At 41.6% G+C, this 19,402-nt stretch overlaps 1 protein-coding gene and 1 non-coding gene across 2 annotated transcripts in view; one reads left to right on the top strand and one right to left on the bottom strand.

The window, feature by feature from the left end:
* Positions 1-19,402, top strand: part of LOC145392997 (uncharacterized) — a 91,075-nt gene that overhangs the window by 42,284 nt on the left and 29,389 nt on the right. The window contains exons 5-6 of the mRNA XM_080267303.1: positions 3,037-3,153; positions 9,963-10,104. Coding sequence (XP_080123429.1) covers positions 3,037-3,153; positions 9,963-10,104 — 259 coding nt within the window. The remainder of the gene's footprint in view (positions 1-3,036; positions 3,154-9,962; positions 10,105-19,402) is intronic.
* On the bottom strand, positions 8,379-8,497 carry LOC145393200 (5S ribosomal RNA). Its single transcript, XR_013896156.1, has one exon. It is a non-coding gene; the product is annotated as a 5S ribosomal RNA (ribosomal RNA).

Genomic DNA, 19,402 nt, shown 5'->3' with positions numbered 1-19,402 from the left:
AGAGGAGGAGAGGTGGTGCTCAACAGAGCGAAAGTTAGATGAAAGGCCGCAAATGTTGCAGAAATGAAGAAGAAGAGAGTCAGACAGTGGTTCCAGGCACCTCGAGTCGTCACCGGGAGAGGGGCAGATGGCGGGGGCATTTATGGTCCCCCCCCCCCTGGGGACTCCGAGGCTGGGTGAATTGACGCCATTTTTGGTGAATTTTGAATAGGAAGTGTAGTGTGTACTGTGCATATGACCTTTATTATGTCTTTAAGGGCCAAAAAATGTCCAGGTATGAGGGGGTACCGCCCATATGTAATTATTCCCGTAAGATTATGTATTCCTAGTACGCGAATTCCCAGTGCGCAAGCTCGTGCACCGCCCAATCTCTCGCGCACTGTGCGAGCCCACTGTACTGTCATCTCTCCCCCCTCGCCCACCTCAGACCAGCTTCCAGAAGCATATCCACACTCAGATCACTCGCCCCTCCATTCAGTCACTTAAAGACAACACACAGCTACATGCACGGCCTCCTGACATCCATCCTTCTGAATCCTATCTTCCTCGTGAGGACAGGGTCCACCTGGCCAGACTGAGATGTGGGCACCATCCAGCCCTCTTAAGCTAACAGAAGAGGCTGGATGACTCTGTTGCTGATGCCTGTCCAGGATGCAACACAGCACCCCATACTATTAAGCACATTATGGAAGACTGCATTGCACACAATCACCTACGCCAGCAACACAACATACACTCTTTGAGAGCTCTTGTGGGAAAGCCCGGTCTCGGCCATGGCCTTCCTAAGGGACTTGTGGCTGTTTGGCCAGACTGCCTAGGGAACAACTACTACTACTACTACCTGTATACGAGTATGCAGGACTCAATAAAACTCATTTCCGAGCCTGGGTGAGCATTTTAACGACGAAATTCATTGTTTCCACATCAAAATCTATCATTTTAGCCAAAGAAAAAAAGGTCAAAAAATGGCCGGCACTGGGGTGACCCTCAGGGCGAAAAATAGCCAGCACGCTGCGGGTTAAGGAAACTGTGCCATCAAGGAGGAATCCAAGGTAATCTGTACTGGTGGATGCAAGATTTTCTCAGGAAAAGGGAAATGAGAACAGTACTAAGGGGAAAGTACTCATCATGGAGAGAAGTGACCAGTGGAGTTCCACAGGGCACAGTGCTGGCACCAATTATGTTTTTAGTGTATATAAACGGCATTGACAGCAACATAGGAAGTGGAAGCTATCTAAATATGTTTGCTGATGATGCAAAAATACAAAGGAGAATTACAAACACTGACTTGCATGGAGCTGAAAGAAGAATAAAATAAGCTTCATGAATGGAACAATAGATGGTAAATGGAACTCAGTGTGGACAAATGCTGTGTAATTAAGCTTGGTAAAAATGGAAAAAGACCAGAATGGAATTACAAGCTAGGAAGTTCAACCCTGCACATATCAGAGAAGGAGAAGGGCCTATGAGCGATTATCAATAACAGACTATCTCCGGCTGACCACATCAGTGAAAAGGTACAGAATATGTACACACTGCATGCTAATATGAGAAAAGTATTGACATATATAAATGAAGACATGCTGTGAAAGATAATAACAACATTCATCAGGCCAACCCTGGAATATGCAACTGTAGTTTGGAATTCACATCTCAAAAAATACATAGATAAGATTGAAAAAGTACAAAGGGCAGCTACAAGATGGGTATCATGCATAAGGGATCTGAGTAATGAAGAAAGACAAGAAAAACTGAACCTACCAACATTGCAAGGTAGATATAAAAAAGGAGACATGATTATGCTTATAAATACATCGCAGGGAAAGAAAATAGACATCAGGGAGTATATAACCTATGGGGAAGTATCAGCAAGAGGGCACTGCAAAAAAACTGCATAAAAGGAGGGGTGATAAAGATGGATGGAAATTGAGTTTCCCAAATACGGCAGTTGATTAGTGGAATACACTGCCGAATGGAATAATGTGCACCAAAACTATTCATAAATTTAAAGATATGTATGATAAAAATAGTTTAATACACAGGACAGTATGAGCTTGACTCATTCTTGTGAAGATACATTTAGGTAAGAACACACACACACACACACACACACACACACACACACACACACACACACACACACACACACACACACACACACACACACACACACACTTAGCAATCCAAATAACATGCTGGCACTGGTGAGGAACCTACACATGGTGATGCTATGCACCTTGCTTTTTTTTTTTTTTTTTTTTTTTAATGCAAGGAAGAAGGAACAAAAGGCCAGAAGTTCGCAAGATTGTTCCCTCGAAGAGAAAAACAGAAACAAGCTAACAGAGAGCCAAATGCAAGATCCTATCATTTTAAGATGTCTGGACACATTGCAGTTGAAGGACTGGAGCACAGTTAACCTCAAGAGGATCCTGGATGCCTACATGGTGGATGTGCTGTGTTGTATCTGTCAGACAACCCCGCAGAAGCAGTCGCTTGCCTGTCATTGAAGGGTCTGCTCAACCAGATAGACTGTGGCTGAGCAGTGACAAAAATAATAATGATAATAATAATAATAATGGTAATAAACTTCCTTCTTTGCTTCTTACCTCTTCTGTCTTTCTTTCCTTCATTCTTTCCTCTTCCTTCTGTCTATGGGTGACTCGACAGTGAGTGACAAGCCAAATGGTTTCCTGTACACCAGGAAACCATTTACTACGCTGGTTGGTAACCACATAACCAAATTGTGGCGCCTGGTGGCTTAGTGAGTAAGTAAGGCACTCCAATCAGATTGAGCCATTGCAGGCTTGTATCCAAGGGATGGTTGGGATGTGTTGCACATGTAGTGCCGTTCGGGGATGAGTGAAGCTGATCACTCTCATCTTTAATGTCAAGACCAACTTGCCTAGCCCTGGGCTTCTACGCTTCTCATGGGGCAACACAGGATTAGATGATGAATGAATGAATTCATGAATAATAATAATAATAATACAGTAATTAGAATAATAATAACTTGCTATACAGTGTTACTCTTTGCAGGTGGAGATGGTCCTAGTTTGTGTGATGGTCCAGCTGCTTTGGAGGCAAGAAGAGCCCACACCCAGCAACCCCAGACACACAAATCTAAATCAAATACTGTTCCATCGTTAGAGAATGGTAAGAGTTGTTGGGTGGGAGAGAGAAGTAAACCAGAATTTGATTTTTTTTTTTTCTAATGTTTCAGGGTATTCAGCACCCATCTTCAGAGAGACGGATTCAGAAAGATGATTTATGTGTAGCCTGAAGTGTTAGAGAAAATAAAGAATTCAAGCTCTAAATTGTCTCTCTCTCCCACACAACATTTCCATGTCATAGTGGATCATCTACAGAATGGTTAAAAAAAAAAAAAAAAAAAAAAAAAAAAAAAAAAGGACAGGTAGTGTACTTGCAAAGCCAAATACTTATTTTGTGCTTATAGTGAATGAATATGGAGATACCTTGAAGAAGAGGCTTTCACCCATCTTAAGACACCACCTATGCATTTCAGTAGGTGATGGAAGGAATTATTGCAAAATCAGAGAGCTAAGGAAGGGTGCATATCATACTGTCTTTAGTCAAACCTCTACTGGGGACAAAATGCCTCAAAAGGCATAGCAACCTTCTCCCTAGATTGTCAGAATTATATTCACTTAGTCAAAATTAATGCTGTATGACATGCTTCACATGCATCCACTGTGGGATACAGTGTAAACCCACTTCTATTTACAGTACAGTACTAAAATGTATTGCTGAATGTTCTTAAGCCCCACATCTTGGGAACAGAAGGGAATAAAGTTAAACACAACTGAGAAAGTAGAACAGCCCTTCAGTTTTGTTCGATCCAAGGCCCTCTGCCACTACCAAGAGCTGAACAAAGTCAGTGTAAACAGAGATGGATAATTAAAGATTTTGCACATGTATGATGAGAATGGTAAGCAGATAAATGTTGTGAAGAGTCCAGTGTTGGCAGTGAATCCTGCTTGAGGGTAAGTGGACATTTAAGTGAGTGGGTTAATGTCAGTGTTTGAGACAAGACCATGTTACATCCCTATGGATACTCAGTGTACAGTACCATCCATAATCCATCTCAGTTTACATTGTTGTATGCTTTCTCCAGATTCATAAATGCCATCAATACCTTTCTGTCTCATATCAAATACTGTACATGATCCACACATCTGTTACTGCTCCTAAAGCCATTATGGTCATCATTCACCAGGTCTTCTTATATTACCTTTAATTTTTGTGATAATTATTCCATATACCTTTTGTATTTACACACACTCTCCACTAGTATCCTTGGAGTGACATAAGACACTGAACTCACCTTCAAGGACCATGTACAAGACATCAAGAGGTGGTGCATCCCCAATATCAGTGGACTAAGGGCCATTACAGGGCCTGACTTTGGACAACAAAAAGAAACACTCACCTTACTTTACAAACAATACATTAGATTTGTGATATTGTATGCCCCCTTGGCATGGGCTCCCATCCTATCTAATACCCACTACAACACCTTCCAAATCATATAGAATGCATTACCACTGGCTTCACCACAACCACTCCCACAGTTCACACTCAGAAAGTAAAACCTTCTTCTCATAGACCTCCTTGATATGAGTTGCACACAGTTGTATGCAGCCGCCTGTTCTAGTAAACAACACCCCAGTCATTACGTGACAGAGGCACACAACACAGTTAGGCACATAGAACAGTCACAAACACAAACATTATTAAACCCTCTACAACAATAGCCCACCTCCAGACATTGCAACACAAGCGGTGAAGAAACACGTACGTACTCACTTCAAACTCAGGGCAATACAACACCATAGTATGAGCCTGCCCCCCCCAACATCCACCCATCTGAGGTGTCTTTAATTAAAGATGACCAAGCACACCTTGCAAAGCTTAGAACCAGACATGTACTTAGTTTGTAGAATGGGCTCATACAATATAGCACACATAATGTAGCAGTGCATAGCACAAGCCACACTAAGATGCAGAAACCACCCCAACAGTACAGTTTAGTGAACCCATGGAACAGCCCCGTAGGGGTGGTTGCTTACCTGCAGTTGATGGGTTGCATGATCAGATGGACTGGGATTGGGCAACAACAACAACACTGGGTGGTAATCATATAACCAGATATCAGGGTGATGTGGAGTCTGCTATAGTGCCACTGTTAACAGGGTGGAGAGAGACATATGTGGCATCCATCCAGGAGCCAAACCTCCACACATTTTTCCCTGCACTTCACTGTTGCAGAACATTGGCATCCTGAAGGGAACATCGGTTCACTGCAGGAGGTGATCCTGCAGGGGCAGTGGCTTTCCTGCACCTGATGAGTCTACTTGGTCAAACAGACTAGGGTTGATCAACAACAGCAACACATAGTAGACTTTTGCCATGATAATTTTTTTACACTCTTCACTTACTTTTTTTTTTTAATTCTTGGACAGGGGTACATCCACAGTCTTTTTCCACTCTCTTGGTAGAGTTTCACTCTTTCATAATAATTAATTCCACTTTTTCTACTTCACATAATCATCTCTGCATACACCTCATCAGCCACTTAACAGCTGCCAATGTCATGTTTCTTGGCATTACATTCTGTCTCTGTACACCACTGAAATCAATTATGTGTACTGCCACCCAGCTCTCGTCATTTCCATTCCTCAGACTTTCAAAATATTCTTTCTGTCTACCTTTTACTTCAGTTTCACTTGTTGGTATTCTTTCATTTTCACACTTCTTTCCACGTTCATTTCCACATTTTTGCACCTCTTTCCAAAGTAGTTTTATATTTTCAGAGAAATATGCATTCATATTTTTACTGATATTGTTATTTACCACCTTCCTTTTCTCTTTCCTAGTCTTTGTACATGCTTCTTCCAGTTTATTCCCTTCCTCCATATAAACCTTTTTTCTTATATCAACTCAAGCTACTTCTGCTTTTCATCCTCTGTCGTTTTAGTCTTGTCATCCCACAAAGCTGCACCTTTCTTCCTAATTGGTGACCATGCAACACCACAGAGATATGTCATTCCTAATTAAGCTTTCCATAATATGGAGAGCTTAGCTAGGAATGACAAATCTCTTAGTTAGGAATGACATATCTCTATATATTACAGGTATGTACATTATATTCATTCCAAAAGTTCTCCAGATCCATTTTCTCCCAGTTGATTGACTCCTCTACCTTCACCTGGTATTCATCTGACACTTCTTTGTTAAGATCCTCCACCATCAATCTCTCTCTCTCTCTCTCTCTCTCTCTCTCTCACACACACACACACACACACACACACACACACACACACACACACACACACACACACACCTTAATCATAATCTTGCCTATAGCAATCATAGGTTCAGACAAACTTCAATACCATCTTCTCACAGTTTTTTTTTTTTTTTTTTTTTTTTTTTTTTTCCCCCCCACAATTCTTTGAGCTAAACATTGCATGTGACAGTCATGTGGTCAGACAGACCTCAACATCACCATCTCACTGTCCTTCTATTGCTAACACTCCCCAGCATCTTTCTCTTTACACTCGTAACTGGTCTGACTCCTCTAAGCATTTTCTATTTCCTCTGTATCATGCATATTTGTATGCACCTTTTCTACAAAATATGAATTTCAGATGCATAAGTTCCTTTTCTGACACCTGCCCTCCACTCCACCCCCCCCCCCCCATATCACATGCAGGCTTCCTCCCAATACTACCCTTAAGCTCACTCTTCAAGATTTGGTGACCTTTAAATGAACATTCATTGAATATGTCCATAAATGTTCATTAGCCACTTGGCAGTTTCTTCTCCTGTTCATATATCCCTTCTGCCACTTTGCAACCATGAGCATAGTTTTAAAGCATACACTCAATCCTCGTAAATCGCGTGTTTATAAATCACAGATTCGTAAATCACGGCTAAGTGGCTGTCAGACTGCCAGCACCTTTAAATCGCTGTTAAGTCACGAAAATTGTGGACCTAGGCACCGAAGTGGGCCTTTTCCGAGGAGAATTATAAACCGCGGCTTTCAAATTGAAAATCGCGACCCAACAACCAATCACCGAGCGTCCCTGGTGCCATATGTGCATACTAATGCTGCCGTGTTGTTGTTCTTGTCCCGCCAGTCCGCACACTACAGACCGTCGCTGTGGAGTACGAGATCTAACTGCCTTTTTTTGTGTACCTTCCTCCCCGTCTCCTACCTGCCATGGCCCCTCCCGACCCCCAATGAAGTGCTCTAAGGAGTATGGCATCAAGAAGCTGCCACAGTTGTTGTACAGTCAACGTTTGGAGCTCATTCGTCGTGTTAAGAGGGGAGAGAAGTTTTCAAAGCTAGCAAAAGAATTTGGGAAGAACAAGTGCTAAGAGGTTCTAAGTTCTTCCCAACACCACCCCACTCCATTCACTTAAGCAATTTCATCATAGGATTAAGGTGAAATCCCTTAACATTGCTTATTTCTATTAAATACATGCAGTGAATATTCCTAAATTTGTATGTTTGTATTTGATGGTGCCTAGATAGGTGTAGGTAGGGTGCTGTGAGGGGTGGTTGGCCAAAGTCCAGACCCAAATTCATTTTTCACATAAGAATTTTTATTTATAAACCACGGAATTTGTAAATCGTGGCAGTGGTCCAGACCCAAATTGCCGTGATTTACGAGGATTGAATGTACAGGTAACTCGCATGGAACACGATCTCACGGAATGCGCTCGCAATTATACACGGTAAGGGCTGGGATACATATAAGACAACGTAAGATTAAAAAACCATTATGAAAACTACAAATTAACGCAGGAGAGGCCTTTGAAAGATCAAATCCTCGAACGTCACCGCAGCGCGCGGTTTGTTTTGATTACGTGACGATCTAGGCGGGAAATTATTCAGTGAGTGAGACATTCCCGAGTACAGTAGCACAGTATTTGTAAGTTAAATATTTATAGTACTGTACTGTTCTGGTAAGTTTATTTGCAACTTAAAGTACTATTAAATAACGTTAAAGCAAGAAATAAAGTCTTATAACCAGTTTACCTGATAGGCGTCAGAATATTGCCTTTTTTATTTGTTCGTTTTTTCCACAGTACTGTATAGTATTTGTAAGTTAAATATTTACTGTTCTCGTATGTACTGTACTTGTAAGCACTTAAATAAAGTTAAATAATTAAATAAAGCCTTGTAACCAGTTAACCCGAATTATATGATTACCCATGATCGGCGTCGGAATTTTTCATTCATTCAATGCCAGACGCCATGTATCCCAAACGGGGTAGCCAACGGCTTAGAGTTCATTGTTTTTACAGGGAGGGGCACTAATCCTCCACCAACCCCACTTGACACGTAGGGATGCCAACAGCATCTGGTGTTCTCAGGCGGTCACCCATCCAAGTACTAACCAGACCCAACGATGCTTAACTTCGCTGATCGGACGGGAAGCGGTGTACTCAACGTGGTATGGCCGTTGGCCTTTTTTGTTTGTTCGTTAAACTCTTACTGTACTGCTTTTCTACAGTACTGTATTTGTAAGTTAAATATTTACTGTTCTGGTATGTACTAGTAAGCAATTAAAGCATTAAATAAAGCCTTGTAACCAGTTAACCTGATTTATATGATTACCCATGATCGGCATCGGAATATTGCCATTTTTGTTTGTTCGTTAAAGACTTATAATAAGAGAAAAATACATTTTTGTCTTGGTATCTTTACCTATTTGCTCAGGTTTGCTGTAATGGTTTGGATCATTTGATGCAATGCAACTTGTAGAAAATTGTGAAAACTTTCGGGCAGTGAACGAAAATCTGGGACATGAGACTGACCTTGACTTCACCCTCTCATGTATCATCTGTCAGTTCGCCACCTGCTATCGTGAGGAGTGGATGTACGATTTTTCGCTCGTGGCCATGCCTAACCACACATAGTTACACCCATTATCTCGACCCAGACAGAAAATACAACCTTTTTCCTCCCTTGCAAAACACACTCAACCACCCTGTTTACGAGACAGCAATATATATTGCGAAAATAACAAGGTAAAATGATAAAGATGAACGTAAAATGATAGAGAAAGATGAACATGTTATGACGGAAGAAGTACGTTTTCCCCGTCTGTAAACGTATTTATTTCTGCTTTGTATCTGTATTCGTAATAATTAGACTTATTGTTAGTTCTGAAACTGCATTACGATTCTATTTTTAGCCATTCTCGTGGTGTGGGAGCTGGAAGTTGTGACACAACTTCCTTATTGCTAATTGGACTGACCCTTCACTTTATTCTCCCGTGGCAGAGTCTAGCCTTGGAGGACGTGCAGTTTTCTCATTTAAGACTGAAAATTCAACTCTTTCACTCCCTTTTCCAAGCATGGGCACAACGATAACGTAAAAAATAACTCGAAACTACCATAAACATATATCAAAAAGGTGAAAATGTATTCATAACTTTTTTTTTTTTTTCCAGCCATTCCTAACAGATTATGTACTGAAATCATTCGATATCACAGTACTGCATTTCTAAGTTAAATATGTACTGTTCTGGTAAGTACTTGTAAGTTAAAGCACTGGTACCAGTTAACCTGATTTATATGATTACCTATGATCGGCGTCGGAATGTTTCCTTGTGTTTACGTACAGTATTTGTGTGTTGAAGTTTTGCTCTGGAGTACTGTATTTGTGAGTTATAACATTAAATAAACCTTCTAACCACTTAAAGTGCTTTCTAGTGATTACCAGTGACAGATAACAGCAAAACAACACATTTGGGGGGTCTAGGGAGCAAAATACGGAGTAGTTTAAATATACGCGATTTCACACCTAACACGGCACGGCAGGAACGAAACCCACGTGTTCCGTGCGAGTTACCTGTACTTTGTAACTTCATGCTATACAGTTAGTGGTAGAATCGTTTATTATTTGATTTATTGTGTTTCTTTTACAGCAAGTATTCAGCCCACAGACTTGGAGACCATGTTGAGGCAGATTGGCTTGAGCTCATACATGAATGTCTTTCAAGAACAGGATGTTGATTTGCAGATATTCCTCACTCTAACAGATCAAGATCTCAAGGAATGTGGAATTCAGTGAGTTTTGATAGTCCAGTAATGTTGTTTTAATGTGATTTTCTTTAATGCAGTTTTATCAATGGGACAAGGGTATTAACCATTATTTTGGATATTGGAGTAACTGAATGGAATTTGCTGTGAAGTACATTATGTATATTGGTAAGTGAAAGAACAGAATTATATTTTAACTTTCACAAACTTTGAGGGTGAGGATGAAAGTAGGTATACAAGTGTGGGCAATTGTACGTGCATATGCGCTGACAGAGGACCAAGTGGCAAGAGTGAAAGATGAGTTTTGGTCAAGTGTAGATGCATGTATGGACAAGTTTGAGAGGAGCGAGAGAGTGTTTTTGATTGGAGACATGAATGGCAAAGTTGGGAATGTATGAGTGGATGGAGTGATTGGTCAGTGGGGTGTGCCAGCCGAAGTAGATGGGAACGGTAGTGCTTTGGTGGACATCTGTGCTGGTAAGGGGTTGGCAATAGCCAACACCTACTTTCGGCATAAGATGATCAACAGGTATACATGGAGTCATAAGGAGGATGGATGGTGAACTTGTTGAATGAAAGGCATTGATAGACTACATGTGTGTGGATGAGCGAATGAGAAGACAAGTGTTGGATGCAAGAGTGTGGAGAGGGTGGGGGAATGGAATCTCGGACCATCACTTAGTGATGGCCAAGGTAAGACTGCAAAGAAAATGGGTGAAATGACGAAGGAGAAGACAGGAGGAAACAGCTCCTGTGAGAAGAATGGAGAAGTTGCAAGAGAGTGAGAAAATGACAGAGTATAAGAGCATAGTGGAAGAAAGATTGGGAAGGTATGAGTTAGAGCAGATGGAAGGGGTGGAAGACGTATGTAAAATATTCACGGAAGAGATAGGCGCAGCGTGTGAGGTGGTTTATGGAGTGAGCAGGAGATGCAGGGGTGTGCAAGGGACAGCATGGTGGAATGATGAGGTGAAACGAGCTGTGGAACAATAGAAGAAGGCATATAGTGAATGGCTAGTGAGTATAGGTAGGGGAGAAGATGAGAGAGAGAAGAGAGAGGTATATGTGAGCAGGAGAAGGGAGGTGAAGAGATTGGTGAAGGAGAGTAAGAAGAAAGTGGATGAAGAGTTTGGGAGGAATCTGAGTGTGAAATGGAGGGAGAGTAAGAAATTGTTTTGAAAGGAGGTAAAGAAAGTAAGGCAGTGTGAAAGGGGAAATAGTAGGGGAGTGAAAGATAGGAATAATAGATTGTTGGTGGAGAAGAGAGAGAAAATGAGGAGATGGAAGGAGCACTTTGAGGATTTGTTGAATGTAGAGAGTGAGAGCAGTGCGTGCTTAAGTGGTTGGGGAATGGCTGGGAGAAGAGGAGATGAGGGGAGGGAAGAAGAGATCAGTAGGGCGGAAGTAGTGAAAGCAATAAAGAAGATCAAGATGGGAAAGGCCCTAGGGATTGATGGAGTGTGTGGTGAAATGCTGAAGTATGGGGGTGAGATTGTAATGGAGTGGATATGGAAGTTGTGTAGATTGGCTTGGGAAGAGGGAAGGGTTCCGGAGGACTGGAAATCAGGTATATTTGTTCCTTTATACAAAGGAAAAAGGGAGAGAGAAGTATGTCGTAACCATAGGGGTATTTGCCTTCTTAGTGTGACTAGAAAAATATATGGTAGAATACTCATCGATAAGGTTAGGCATATAACAGAGGAGCTAGTTGGAGAAGAACGAGGAGGATTTAGGAAGGGAAAAGGGTGTGTAGATCAGATATTTGTTCTAAGATGTTTAGTGGAGAAGTATCTAGAGAAGGTAAAGAAAGTGTATGCTGCCTTCATGGACTTGGAGAAAGCTTATGACAGAATAGACAGGCAAGGTATGTGGAAGGTATTAAGAATATATGGAGTGAAGTGCTGTGAAGAGTATGTACGAAGGAGCTAGGGCTACGGTGCGAAGGGATGGTGAGCTGAATGAGTTGTTTGATCTCAGTGTGGGACTGAAACAGGGTTGTGTGATGCCTCCATGGCTGTTTAATATATACATGGATGGGGTTGTAAAGGAGGTTCAAGGTAGGGTAGTGGATGTGGGGCTGGCTCTAATGAATGAGGGTGAGATGTGGAAGATTCTGGTGTTGCTGTTTGCTGATGATACAGTATTGTTGAGTGAAGATGAATGGGAGTTGCAAGGTTTGGTGAATAAATTTAGGACAGTGTGTCGGAAAAGGAATCTGAAAGTGAATGTAAACAAGAGTAAAGTTATGGTGTTTGAGAGGAATAAAGTCACAGAATACACAGTGAGATTGGATGGTGAGAATATGGAGAATGTGAGTGCATTCAAGTTCTTGGTAATGTGATGAGTAAGGATGGAACTTTGGGGGATGAAGTGCTTGAATACAGCAGAGAAGGAAGGTTGTTGGTTCACTGAAAGAGGTGATGAGAAATAGGGAGGTGAGTATGGAAGTTAAGAAGTCACTGCATGATAGTATTGTGATCCCTACCCTGATGTATGGAAGTAAGGCATGGATCTTGCTGGAGGGGAACAAGTCAAGAGTGAGAGCAGTGGAAATGAGTTGCTTGAGAGGAGCATGTGGAGCAACATGGAGGGACAGGTTGACGAATGAAGAAGTGAAGGAAAGATTGTGGGGTGGATGTGGATGTGGTTGAGAAGATTAGGAGAAATACACTGAGGTGGTTTGGATATGTGGAGAGAATGGAGAATGAAAGACTGACTAAGAGGGTGTATGTAGGTGAGGTGGAGGGAGGGAGAGGAAGACCAAGGATGAGGTGGAGGGATAGAGTTGAGAGGTATATGAGGGAGGGGGGAGGGTAGTCAAATGGTGGGTAACAGAGCGACTTGGAGGCGTTTTGTCTGCGGCCACCTTTTGTGGGATTAGAGCGTTGGACTATAGATAGATTGATAAACAGACTTTTAAGATTTATGATTTTATATTACAGTATGTGTGAATGATTTTTTTTGTTCATTATTTTACTGTAAACTGTTCTTTAGCCAATAAACTTCAAGTGCTGGAAGTTAATGATGAAAGGAAGATAATTTGAGAAGCCATTAACCATCACTGTACAGTTGATTCTCTTAAACAATCTAGTATTTGCCTCTAAATGCACCACACATCATACAGCCACTCAGTGCATGTTAACTTGTCGTAGGAGGAGGATGTGTGCATACATTGTTCTAGAATCCCAGCTTCCTTCATATCAATACCCTAAGGTGCCTATTTTTGTTTACTTTTGTTGATGTATGACATGTGTTTGGCAAATATCTTGGTACCTTACACTAATAAGTACATTGGTAATTTGTTTTCGTGTTTGTTAGTGATGCAAGATGTGATGGAAGTGGTGGTGATGATAGTAGTGGTGGCAGCTTAAGGATCCAGGTTACCTCTTCCATTCCAGTAGCTAGAAAAAATAGGAAATACACAATTCCGAAGCAAAATTTCACCATTTTGAATAATCGTTTTGCATTTATGTAGGTATTTTCTTATACAGTATGGTTTCTAAACTATTGTACTGTACTGTATTGTACATCATATTACCAAAAGAGAGGTTGTTTTTTGAGATCGTATTTTATTTTCTTGTTTTTCTTACTCCTGAGAGATGGAGTCCAAAATAATTGCCTACTTTAGAAATCAGTCATGTATATCAAGCCTTCCACTTAAATTATGTATATCCAGTACCCTCCTACAGTATATTCATATTAGCTCACACATTATTCAGTTCAGAAGTTTTTTATAGCAACCATGTCCATGAATGGTTTTCAGTAGGCTCCATGTTTAGAGGCACCCTTAGGATGAGGCTTTGAGCTTGTGACTTCATTCAGTCATTAGTACTTGTGAAGAAGGAATTATCCCAGACTTAAGGCTGAATGCAAGAAAAAAAACATGAGAGACACCCTTTGGAAGGGGTGTTGAGCCACCGACTTCTCTCAGCCTTTAATACTTGTGAAGGAGGAATTATCCCTAAGTTCTGAATGCAAGAAAAAGGCATGAGCTGGACTTGAGGCTTGACTCAGTCTTAAATCTGACTTGAGACCTGCCTGCCAAAAACCAATATGCAAAAACAAGGTTTGAACCTCTGATAAGTCAAGCCACCTCTGAGTGGGCATCAGTTGGACTTGAGCATTAAGGACTGTTATTTAATGATCTTTGAGGGTAGATTTGCTTTTAAAATGATGAATAATTTATAGTGGTAGGTGGGGGCACTCACCACCCACTCACTCGATATAGTACTGCTCTTGGGTGGCTGCCCTTTCCTCTTTTTCTTCCTTCTTCCCATGTCCTCATCCATCTGAAGATATATGTACTTTTTAATTGATTCTTGGTACCTTTAGATGATTTTGGCAACTTTGAGGAAATGATTTGTAGTGATGGGGTTGGATGCAGTCTTCATTAACCCCATCACAGCATGATTTATCTGCTAAAGCAGAATACAGTAGAGTCTCGATTATACGAAAGTCTTTCAATCAGAAAATGCAATTAACTGAAGGTTTTGTTAAACAATTCTCAATTCACTTTACTGAAGAAATCTGAGATCCAGCAGAAATTTCAGGCTTGGCAGGCTCTTTGCACGCCACCCGCGATAGTTAATGATGCTTCCACTAGGACAAGCATTAGTCTGCCTACCATATTTACACTGTGTTTGGATGTGCCCTGCTCGGACTTGTGTATTTATCAGTGATAAATATTGCGATGGCACTTCACAATTCAAGTTACAGTTACAAAAGTGTTGGCATTAAGTGTTTTTATGGTAAAGGTTGAGTGGTGTTTGGTGGGCTGTTGGTGGTTGAGTGCCTGGATTACGTAACTGGGTTGTCACTGGATTATACCAAAGAATCTCTCTGAACACAAGAAATTTGTTATTGGTGAGTACAGTACTGTTCTTTGTATACAGTAATCCCATGATTATCCAGACGTCCATTATCCAAACAATCTATTAGCCAGACACTGCAATCAGGCTGTTCGAAACCGTTATTCGTACATTTTTCCATTTTATACAGACAAAATGCTTGCATCTGGGTGGAAATTATGGCTTAGCATAGATTTTTGCCCGACAGGGCTGTTTTTTACCCATCCCTGCTCCGGAGAGGCTTGGGGACGGATATTGTTTTTCTCTGTTTGTTTGTCTGTCTGTCTGTCTGACAGTTAACAACTTTACGCGAAAGCTATTGGTGCGATTTTGACTAAAACTACAGGGATGATGGCCTATGACCCTCTGATCACCTGATCAAATTTGGGGCCAAATTGGGCTGAGACCCAGACTGTAGGCTCAAAAAATGTAAAATAAATTAAAAAAACAAAAATTGTTTTTTTGCCATAACTCCTTTCAGATTCATCATATCGACATGAAACCAAAACCTAGAGATCTGTCTATCTATTGCCAGATGCCTTAATCCCTTGTACGGGGTGGCCACAAACAAATTGCCTCCATGTCACCCTGTTCCCCACCATTTCACTGCCCTGCTCCCAATTCACACCCCCCTCTCTCATATACCTCTCCACTCCATCCCTCCATCTCATCCTTGGCCTTCCCCTCCCCCTCTCCCCCTCCCCCTCACTCACATACACTCTCATCTTCAGTCTCTCACTCTCCATCCTCTCCACATGGCCAAACCACCTCAGTGTGTTTCTCCTAACACTTCCTATCACATCCACACCACAACACTCCTTCACATCCTCATTTGTCAGTCTGTCTCTCCATGTGACTCCACAGGCTCCTTTCAGATAACTCATTTCCACTGCTCTCATTCTTAACTTGTGTCGCTCCAACAACGTCCAAGCTTCATTTCCATACGTTAGAGTTGATATCACAATATTGTCATGTAATAACTTTTTCACTTCCATGCTTACTTCCCTGTTTCTTATCACTGTCTTCAAGGAACCAGCAACCCTTTCAAGTACTTCATCCTCCAAACTTCCATCCTTACTCATCACACTACCCAAGTACTTAAACTTACTCACATTTTTCATTTCCTCATCATCCAACCTCACTGTACATTCACTGACTTCACCTCTCTCGAAGACCATAACTTTACTCTTCCCTACATTCGTCCTTAGATTCCGTTTCTTACACACTCTCCGAAACTCATCCACCAAGCCTTGCAACTCCCCTTCGTCTTCACTTAACAAAACAGTGTCTCTGCAAACAACAGTACTGGGAGCTTCCAAACACTGCCCTCTCTCATTAGGGCCACTCCAACATCCACTGCCCTACCTTGTAACTCTTTTATAACCCCATCCATATACAGATTGAACAACCATGGAGACATGACACATCCCTGTTTCAACCCAACCTTCAAATAGAACAACTCACTCAGTTCACTATTCAAACACACTGCAGCCTTAGCACCCTCATACATACTCTTCACAGCATTCAGCAACTTCCCATCTACTCCATATATTCTTAATACTTTCCACAATCCTTGTCTGTCCACTGTGTCATATGCTTTCTCAAATCCATGAAGGCTACATACAACTTCTTTCTCTTCTCTAGTGACTTTTCCACTAAAGATCTAAGAATGAATAGCTGATCTACACAACCTCTTCCCTTCCTAAAGCCTCCCTGTTCTCCAACTCATTCCTCTGTTATTTCCCTAACTCTGTCAATAAGTATCCCACCGCATACTTTTCCTATTAAACTAAGAAGACAAATGCCCCTATGATTATCACACACTTCTTTTTCCCCTTTTCCTTTGTACAGGGGAATAATTATAACTGACTTCCAATCCTTTGGGACTCAACCTTTCTCCCAGGCCAATCAGTATATCTTCTACATCCATTCTACTACTATCTCTCACCCATGCTTCACCATTTCACCACACATTCCATCAATTTCTGGGGCTTTCCCCATTTTGACTTACTTCATTTCTCCCACAAATTCCATCCTACTGATTTCTTCCTCTCTTCTCACCTCCCTCCTTCTCCCAGCCATTCCCCAGTCACTTATACTCGCATTACTTTCATTCTCTATATTCAACAATTCCTTAAAGTGTTCTCTCCATCTGCTCACTTCTTCTCCCCTCTCAACCAGTAATCTACCATTTTCATCTTTCACACCCCCTATTAACTTTGTTGCCAACCTGTCTGACTCTGTTTACCAGTTTCCAGAACATTTTCTTATGTTCCCTCCACTTGACTCTCAAATTCCTTCCAAATTCCTCATCCACTCTCTTCTTACTCTCTCTTACTAATCTTTTCACCTCTTAAATCCTTTCTACATATAACTCTTTCCTCTGTCTCTCTTCCACATCCCTATTTCTCATCCATTCATTATATGCTTTTTTCTTTTGTGCCACAGCCTGTCTCACCTCTTCATTCAACCATGCTGTTCCATGCACCCCTTTTTGTCTTCTCTTCACCTCACATGCTGCACATATTTCTTCTGTGAATATCATGCACACACCTTCCATGTCCCCATCTGCTCCAATTCATATTTACCCAATTGTTCCTCCACTTCTCTCTTATATTCTGCCTTTTTCTCATCCTCTTGTAACCTTTCCACTCTCCTTGCATATACTCCTTCCTCCCATCCTTCCCTTCTTCTATTTTTCCATTTTACTTGGACCTTGATTCTGACCACCACTTGGTGGTGGTCAGAAAGTCCACTCTCCCAGCCTCTTGCTCTTGCATCCATTACACATCTTCACATCCTTTCATCCACACACACATAATCAATCATTGCCTTCCTTTCATTCAGTTCACCATCCACCCTTCTCATCACTCGCCATGTATACCTGTGAATCATTTTGTGCCTGAAGAGGGTATTGGCTATCACCAACCCCCTTCCGACACAAATATCCACTAAAGCACTGCCATTCTCATCAGTCTCAGCAGGTACACCCCACTCACCAACTACTTCATCCACCTTCACATTCCCTACTTTACCATTCATATCACCAGTTAAAACACTCTCTCATTCTTTTCAAACTTTTCCATGCACACTTTCACATTTGTCCAGAACCCTTCTGTCACTTTGCTTGTACGATCTTGCGTTGGCGCATACACGCACACAATCACCCACATTTGTAGTCCAGCTTTCAGTCTTACTCACACAATCCTTGAGCCAACTGATCCATACTGTCTTATATTCTCCTTCCATCTGTTAACCACCACAATACACGCTCCTTCTTTTGCCCTCTCATTCTCATCTACTCCTGCACATATACCCCATCCATACTCCCATTCTCTCACACTCTCACCTCCCCATTTGGTTTCAGTTAATCCACATACATCCACTTTCACACCCTCAAGCACCTGAACAATCTCCTTTCTTTCACCTCATCATTTGCACCCCTTACATTCCACGTCGCCATCTATATCATGTCCTTTGTTTGGTCCTTAGTCATCATCTTTTGGTCTGTCCTGGTCTGAGGCTTCTTGTTCATATTTTTAGTTAGTTGATTTCAGGGGAGGGGCACTAACCCTCTGCCAACCCACTTGCTGTCACGTAGGGAACACGTGTCGGTTGGTTATAAGGTTACCACCCAGCGTTGTAAATGCTTTCTTGGTTTTCAGGAAATCATTTGGCTTGCCACTCTGTGTAGAGCTCCCCAAAAAACAGGGTACCACTACCCTAAGTGGGTGGATGATGGGCACCCCCACCTACCTAAAGGTGCCTCTTTTAAATCTGCATCCTATAACATGCTTTATTACATCAGGGGGGTCACCCCTCAGTTAATAGTAGGGGGGTAATTGTCAAGTGGGTCGGGCCTAAAATTTCAAATGAGCATAAAATCATCAGTTTTCACTCGATTTACTCTAGATTTGATATGTGACATCTTTGACTAGATATCTTGTTTATACGTCAGCACTAAAATGATTGCCAGGGACGGGTTTGTTGTGCCTTGGCACTACTTCTTGTTCATGTTTTTTTCATGTCACTGCAGGGTATGACCCTGCAGTGTTAATTACTTGTCTGTAGTTGATGGGTCTGCTTGACCATGGTAATTGCTTGGCTGTGTTTTGTAGGTCTGTTTGACCAGACAGTGTACCCTGTAGTGTAAAACACCAGGAATAAGTGTTGTACGATGTACTGTAGTGGCCTTTTACAATGGCTTTCAAAGTTAGGGCATGTACAAGGGGGGCCAGGGGAGAAATCCATTATCCAGATGGATCCACTATCCAGACATTTCTTTGGCTCTATTATGTCAGAAAATTGAGGAATTACTGTACTGTATTATGTGATTAGTAATCCCTTTAATATCCGGACTCCCAATGTCCAGACATTTTGGGCCTGGGCCTTTGGCCCCCCCCCCCCAAAAAAAAAAAAATCCAACCTTTTTTTCACCTGTAATTTGACCTTGGTGCGCGGCGCTGAACAGCTGTGTT

The sequence above is a fragment of the Coenobita brevimanus genome, chromosome 23 (genome assembly GCF_032717465.1).
Source record: "Coenobita brevimanus isolate Jiangsu-jjx chromosome 23, ASM3271746v2, whole genome shotgun sequence".
Taxonomy (NCBI): Eukaryota; Metazoa; Arthropoda; class Malacostraca; order Decapoda; family Coenobitidae; genus Coenobita; species Coenobita brevimanus.
Note: the sequence above shows the minus strand (reverse complement) of the source record. Positions and strands in the feature narration are given on the sequence as shown.